This window comes from Physcomitrium patens, chromosome 25 (genome assembly GCF_059467195.1).
Source record: "Physcomitrium patens ecotype Gransden chromosome 25, ASM5946719v1, whole genome shotgun sequence".
Classification (NCBI taxonomy): Eukaryota; Viridiplantae; Streptophyta; class Bryopsida; order Funariales; family Funariaceae; genus Physcomitrium; species Physcomitrium patens.
The window spans coordinates 9,790,007-9,796,151 of record NC_143434.1 but is presented as its reverse complement, the minus strand read 5'-3'; the positions used below and the strand labels follow the sequence as shown (position 1 = coordinate 9,796,151).

The window sequence follows — 6,145 nt, the reverse complement described above, 5'->3', positions numbered from 1 at the left end:
ATGTACGTTTGGGAGGGGGGGGGGGCTCAGAGCGTGCCGCAGCTAGGCCGCATAGACACACAGACAGACTGACCGAAGATGCGTCAGTCGGGCAATGGGCAGCACCGGCATCGCTGCCCCTTGCGGACGGACGGGCCACCTTTCAAAATTCCACTCCACTCCCCCATTTTCAAATATGCATACCCCGCCCTACCCATCCCTCCCCCCCACACCCTGCCATAAACCCCGCTTTTGCTCTGTTCACACTGCTCCATTCTGTTCCCGTGTGAATGGGGATTGCCTTGCTCGGAATACCTCCATTTCTCGCCCTGTTCACACCACCAGAATCCTGTCCTATCCTCTCGTGAGCCGGACAAGGCTTGCTTCGTTATTATCCTCTATACTAAGGGGGGGGGGGGGAGTATCTATTCATGCATAGAATGTAATACGCGGTGACATTAAAAAATGTAGTTTCTGTGCATTATGAAACAATTCAATATTTGATAACTGTTTTATAACTGTGAGGAATATTGTAAATTACTAATATTTTTTGAATACTGTAAGTTGAACTTGTTTTGCTATGTTTGAATAAATCAAATGATTGGACTTATTAATTTACTTTTATTTATGAACGTATCTTATAAAATACTAGTAAAACCCCATGTTGTTGGGCATAGAAAAGTTGTAAAATTTTAATTTTTGGTTGCTAAGTCAAAAATCAACCACTTGTAAAGCAATGTCAACCAAGAAAAATATATATATATATATATATATATATATTCATTCGATAGTGGAACCATTTATGTTTCTCCAATGTTATTTGCAAACACAATTCTTATTTAGTACAACAACTCAAATAGCTAAGTTAAAAGAATTTTGGAATAAACTATATTTATTGTGGTGTTTTTGACTTAACTATCTTCAAGATAAAGAATATTGATCATATATTGGAGAAGTAAAAAAAATACAAAATACATAATTATATTTTATATACAGATTTTAAACATGGAGCAAAATTTTACTTCAATATCTAAAATAGCTAGTTTAATAAAAGTTTAGAATAAACTAAATTTGTTGTGGTGTTGTTGATCATATTATATTTGGCCAATGAAAAGACTTCTTTGTCTCAACCAATTGGGTATTGAGAATGCTTCTTTATCTCTTCGTCTTATAACTAAGTTTTCTTATTATATAAATAGTTTGATGTAATTACTTATATATGGTTTTTGAGGTCATCAAAATTTGTTTCTTAATTTTTCAAAAAAGATATTACAATAGATGTGAAAATATCTCCATGTACTAAAAACTCTTTGCAATATTTTAATTGAATCTTTACTCCAAAACTACAAGTTTACTTTACAATAAATTTTAAAAGAGTTGGAACAAAGATTTGCACTTTCATCAAGATCAATTTTACTATTCTGGAACTTGAATTCAAGTAAAATGTTAGTATTATACTCTCATAAGCACTTCATAAGTACTGTTACATTTTTCGAAACTTACTCAAATAGAATTCTATACACTGATATTTCAAAATACGCCAGATAATATTTTAATTTGTTTTTTTTTTGGTTCCTCTAGATTTCATGAGTACACTTGAGAATATAAATGAAAGTTAAGGATTCAAATTTTAATTTATATAACTTGGTTATTATCATATTTTCTTGAAGAAGATTTAAGGAGAATTTGAAATAAATGAAATTTATTGAAATTGAGTCGCTGTTTTTTAAATCAAATTTTTTTATCATCTGTTCTTAATTTTCAAAAAAAATCTAATAACACCAATGAAAGCTCAAAATTATTTATTTTTATCCTTTACATGATAACAACAGGTTTGAAAAATAATAGTAGTTTTGCCTCTGTAAAAAATTCAATAAGGAAATAAAGAAATAAAAATAAATTTAATCATGTAATACATAAATGCCTTCGAATATAATAAAGTTTTGGATTAAATTCTTTTCAGATTTTATGCACTTTAATAAAATATACAAAAATAAAGAAACAATAGTGGATACCATAAGATGTTTTTGAATATGTAATAGAATAATGTACATATTCTTGAATATATAAAATAATATAATGTTGATTATTAACTATTTTTTCAAGTATTGTAATATAAATTTTATTTTATAAATATATGCTTCTAATTATTATTAGTTATGTTTTTTTCATTCATATGTGTATTTTTTACTTTTATTGTATATTTTAAGAAATTATTATAATTATTGCTAAAACGTTATAGTATTACGATGCATTTGTATGTTTTTTTAGTTATATCTAAAGTATATGGTTGTTGTATTTGATAGCATAAACAAAGACTTATCTTGGTTTTTAGTGATAAATAGATTTGCATTTTCTTTTTAAATTTATGTTCCAAATTCTTGAAAAGGAATGGCTTGTAAAATCAATATCCTCACAATAAAATTATATATATATATATATATATATATATATAATAAAGTAAAAATATTATACTCATATTGGAAATTAAAAGTCTATTTAGATGTTGTAATAATAACATACTCACATCCAAGTCTAAATAAAAGTAATAATAGATACATGTCCAAATTTGATGATGTCAAAGTAGCATAAATAGATTTTTCAATGTCAGAATTTATATTTTCTTCTTCTTTGGTTTCTATTTTTGATATATACTTTTAAGGAATCTATGTGCAAGTGACTCAAATGGAGACTCTTTTCTTGCTTCCTTAAATATATTGGTTGAAACCCATGTTGTTGGGCCCAGAAAAGTTGACAAATAATAAACTGAAGGTCTTTTTGCAAGTTATACAGTGATTTCTATTGATTAACAATTTTTTTGATTTTAGTCAATGAAATGTCTTCTTTGTTTCTTTGTCTTATACCTAAGCTTTCTTATTATATAGATATATAAGTATACATGGTGAGTTTTTGAGGGAAAATTTAATAAACCATTCAATATTCAAAAAGCTAAATAACCATCATTTTTTTTGCACTTATTCGTATTATCAAGTGCTTTTAAAACTTTTTAAATCAAATACTTTTGTTATATAAAATGATGATTTTTTTTGATAATAAAAGGAGTTGTGTATATATATATATATCAAAATTGGCCAATAGGTACATCTTTTCATTACATAACAATAATAACATTTTGTAATAGTTATGCATATGCAAACATTCAACAACTTTCATGTTGCAAAACATATAATTTGTGGCTTTTCCCAGAAAAGGAATTGAACTTTTGATGCAAAGATTGTAATGCCAAGGGAAATGAATTTGGGTTCCTGAGAGTTTGATTTATTGCTTTTTACAGTAAAAATGCATGACCAACAAGAAAAGCTTTAATCGCGTTGAACGGAAGTATTTGACCTGTGTCAACAAGTCATTTAAGAATGTGATTTTACAGTACAAGTGATTAAGGACAGGTCCCTCCACAGTAACTGCAATGTAAATAACGAATGAATTAAATGTTGGCATGCATGTGACTAATGAAAAATATTTAAAATTTAAAGATGAGTTTGCATTCAAAGTCAAGGCCAAAAAAACTTGATTTTCACATGTCAATGTCAATAGTGGCTTTTCAGGAAAAGAAAAGAAAAGAAAAGGAACACATCTATATATTTAGCATTTGATAATACATTAATAAAATTTTCGACGCATTCACACATAAATTATGGGTATAACATTTAAGTATGATTGTAGGAGTTAGATGAAACCTTGGGACTTGTGATCAACCGCATTCTCTATTCCTTGAAGAACAATGGATTTTGTACATCATTGCCCTCAAGTCCTAGTGTAAATCCACCCTAAGCACAGAAGTGAGCAATTGTTAAACTTTCCATCAACAACGTTGATGAAAAGTGCAAGTTACACGTTATCAGAGATCCAGTGTAATTCAATTGTCATTAGAAAGAATTGAACGAGAATCTCACATCACCAACAAATTTTGCTCATCGAAACGAAGAATTGAAAAAAATAAAATAACATAAGCTTTATTGCATGATAACAAATTTGTGCTTCTGTATTCATGTGCTATGGTGTCAAAGGCAAGGTTGACAATGAACTCTCAATTGGACACTGCGGCTTCTGCGCTGGGAAGGGGAGTAGCTGGTGATGGCAGGCGCCCAATAGCATCAACTCTCTCACGGAGCCTCGGGGCTGGGCGAGCAGGCTTTGGAAGGAGTCGACCCTTCTTTTCAAACCATTCAGGAGTAAGTAGCGCTTTAAGACCTAGATGATTGTAATGCACCTTTTTGACACTTCCTCCTGCTGCTTCAATGGCTGCTTTGGCACGCTCGGATACTCTGCTCACCTGTTAGATGCCAATTAGATGAGGTCAATAGACTCTACATTACAATACAGAAAGATAAACTGAAAACTTCAATGATTTGCCCGTCATGCGCACAAAGTTCGATCAAAATTTGAAGATGGACTATACATGAATTGGAGGGTAAATTCATGACACGCAAAGACGGAGAAACAACTGATAGAGCTTAAGCAAGTAATCTATACACATTTTAAAAGATGACACAATCGATAGTCTGGCCATAACCTTCCACCAGTTTTGCCAATATTCAATTGTATGGCAAACTACATAACCTCACACATTGAACTTCCGAAACTAGTAGTGGAAAAACTGGGTGAATCAAAGAATATGACCTCAATTTGAAGAGGAAGAGAGAATTTTTCAGCTCCTCGACCTAACAACTTCACGCCGTCCTTCATTTTCTTCCCTAGGGCACCTGCATCCTGCACACATACGTGATTGCGTTCCAGGTCAATGCTCAGAGATTCAAAACATACCTTCATTAATGTAGAGATTTGGCTCCAATTAATCGGATTGCACAGAACACACAAGCATACGATTCGAAAAATCCACAAGAACGGACCTCTTGTAGTTGGCACACTATCAACCCAAGAATCCCACTAAATGAGAGCATTTATACTTTTCAGAAATTTTGCACTCGAGTCCCATGATGCTTACCTTCAATGCTTTCATGGTGATAAGCTGAGAGGTGTCAATACGACCTTCCTTCGCAAGCTCCGCAATGGTCGTCAAATTGACCTCCTGCAAGAGCAAATAGTAAGGTTGATTCTGCCTCTCTTGAACACTTTCAAGCAGAAAAAAAATGATGGATCAGACGCGCAAAATAGAATCCTGCGACCGGAATAACAGTTCAAGTCTCAGAAAGTCCACCAACCTGAAATGTGTTCATGAAATTGTTCGTGAAACCTCTCTTGGGAATTCTCAACCGCAACGGCGTCTGCCCTCCCTCGAACCCCAATCGGGGGCTCCGGCCATTCCGTGCCTTCTGTCCCTTGTGCCCACGGCCGGCAGTTTTGCCCTTCCCAGATCCAATTCCTCTTCCTAACCTCGTCTTCTGGTGACGGGAACCAGGATTATCTGCGAGAGTATTCAGAGCAAGAAGACCGCCCGGGGGGATTACCCGCTCCCTCACTTTCTCCCTAACTTGCTTTTGCACTACACTCTGCTGAGATTCAGAAGCTCCTAATCCTACCTCAGACGACAAGCTACTGTACCCACATGATCCTCCATTTCGAACCAGAAAATTTCGCCAGATGGAAACCGCATTGCGACTCCACACTCGATTCATTTTTATCACCGTTCAAAATTTTGCTAAAACCCCACATGAACAATAAAGAGAATAAATTTTCCTCACGCAAACCAGAGGATATGCGATCTACACCATCATTCACCATTCCCAGAAGCGCATGCACTAAACCTCCACAGTACCGAACTCCATCGGAGCAATCGGTCTCTCCGGAACTACACAACTCCTTAAACCCTAACCCTAAAATCCCCGAAGGCTTGACGCTTCAATTGCGAGTGTTCCCAGTGTTCCCCGTCATGGCGCACGAGTGCCCAGTGCCCAGCCTCGTGGAATTCTGTCGCAGAAACCTCTTTATTCAATCGACTAGCTCCGCAATTTTTCGCCGTCGGATGGCTGCTGCCACTCAGATGCAATCTCAACCGCCGATCGGATCTATGGGAACGGAGTGAGGGAACGTAGGGGAACCAGGAGGCAGGCAGGCCGGCAGCTGAATTTTCTTCAGGGGCTGCCTCTCTATCTCACTTTTCAACCATCCCTCTTGCTTCAAACATTTTTTTTTTTTTTTTTTTTTTTTTTTTTTTTTGTTGTTGTTGTTGTTGTCATACACAATA

The 6,145-nt window shown here is 34.6% G+C and overlaps 1 protein-coding gene across 3 annotated transcripts; it reads right to left on the bottom strand.

Annotated features, from left to right (window-relative positions):
* Positions 1-3,067: 3,067 nt before the first annotated feature.
* Positions 3,068-5,724, bottom strand: LOC112277190 (uncharacterized). 3 transcript variants are annotated; one of them, XM_090247557.1, is made up of 6 exons: positions 5,163-5,724; positions 4,946-5,029; positions 4,621-4,710; positions 4,211-4,273; positions 3,678-3,767; positions 3,068-3,401 (listed from the first exon to the last, which is right to left on the bottom strand). In XM_090247557.1, the coding sequence occupies exons 1-5, from the start codon at positions 5,574-5,576 to the stop codon at positions 3,705-3,707; spliced, it is 714 nt and encodes a 237-aa protein (XP_090103683.1). In that variant the 5' UTR covers positions 5,577-5,724; the 3' UTR covers positions 3,068-3,401; positions 3,678-3,704. The 3 variants fall into 3 exon arrangements, with proteins under 3 accessions (XP_090103683.1, XP_090103682.1, XP_024365019.1); XM_090247556.1 differs by having other exon boundaries at positions 3,068-3,330; XM_024509251.3 differs by lacking the exons at positions 3,068-3,401; positions 3,678-3,767 and having other exon boundaries at positions 3,928-4,273.
* Positions 5,725-6,145: the final 421 nt, after the last annotated feature.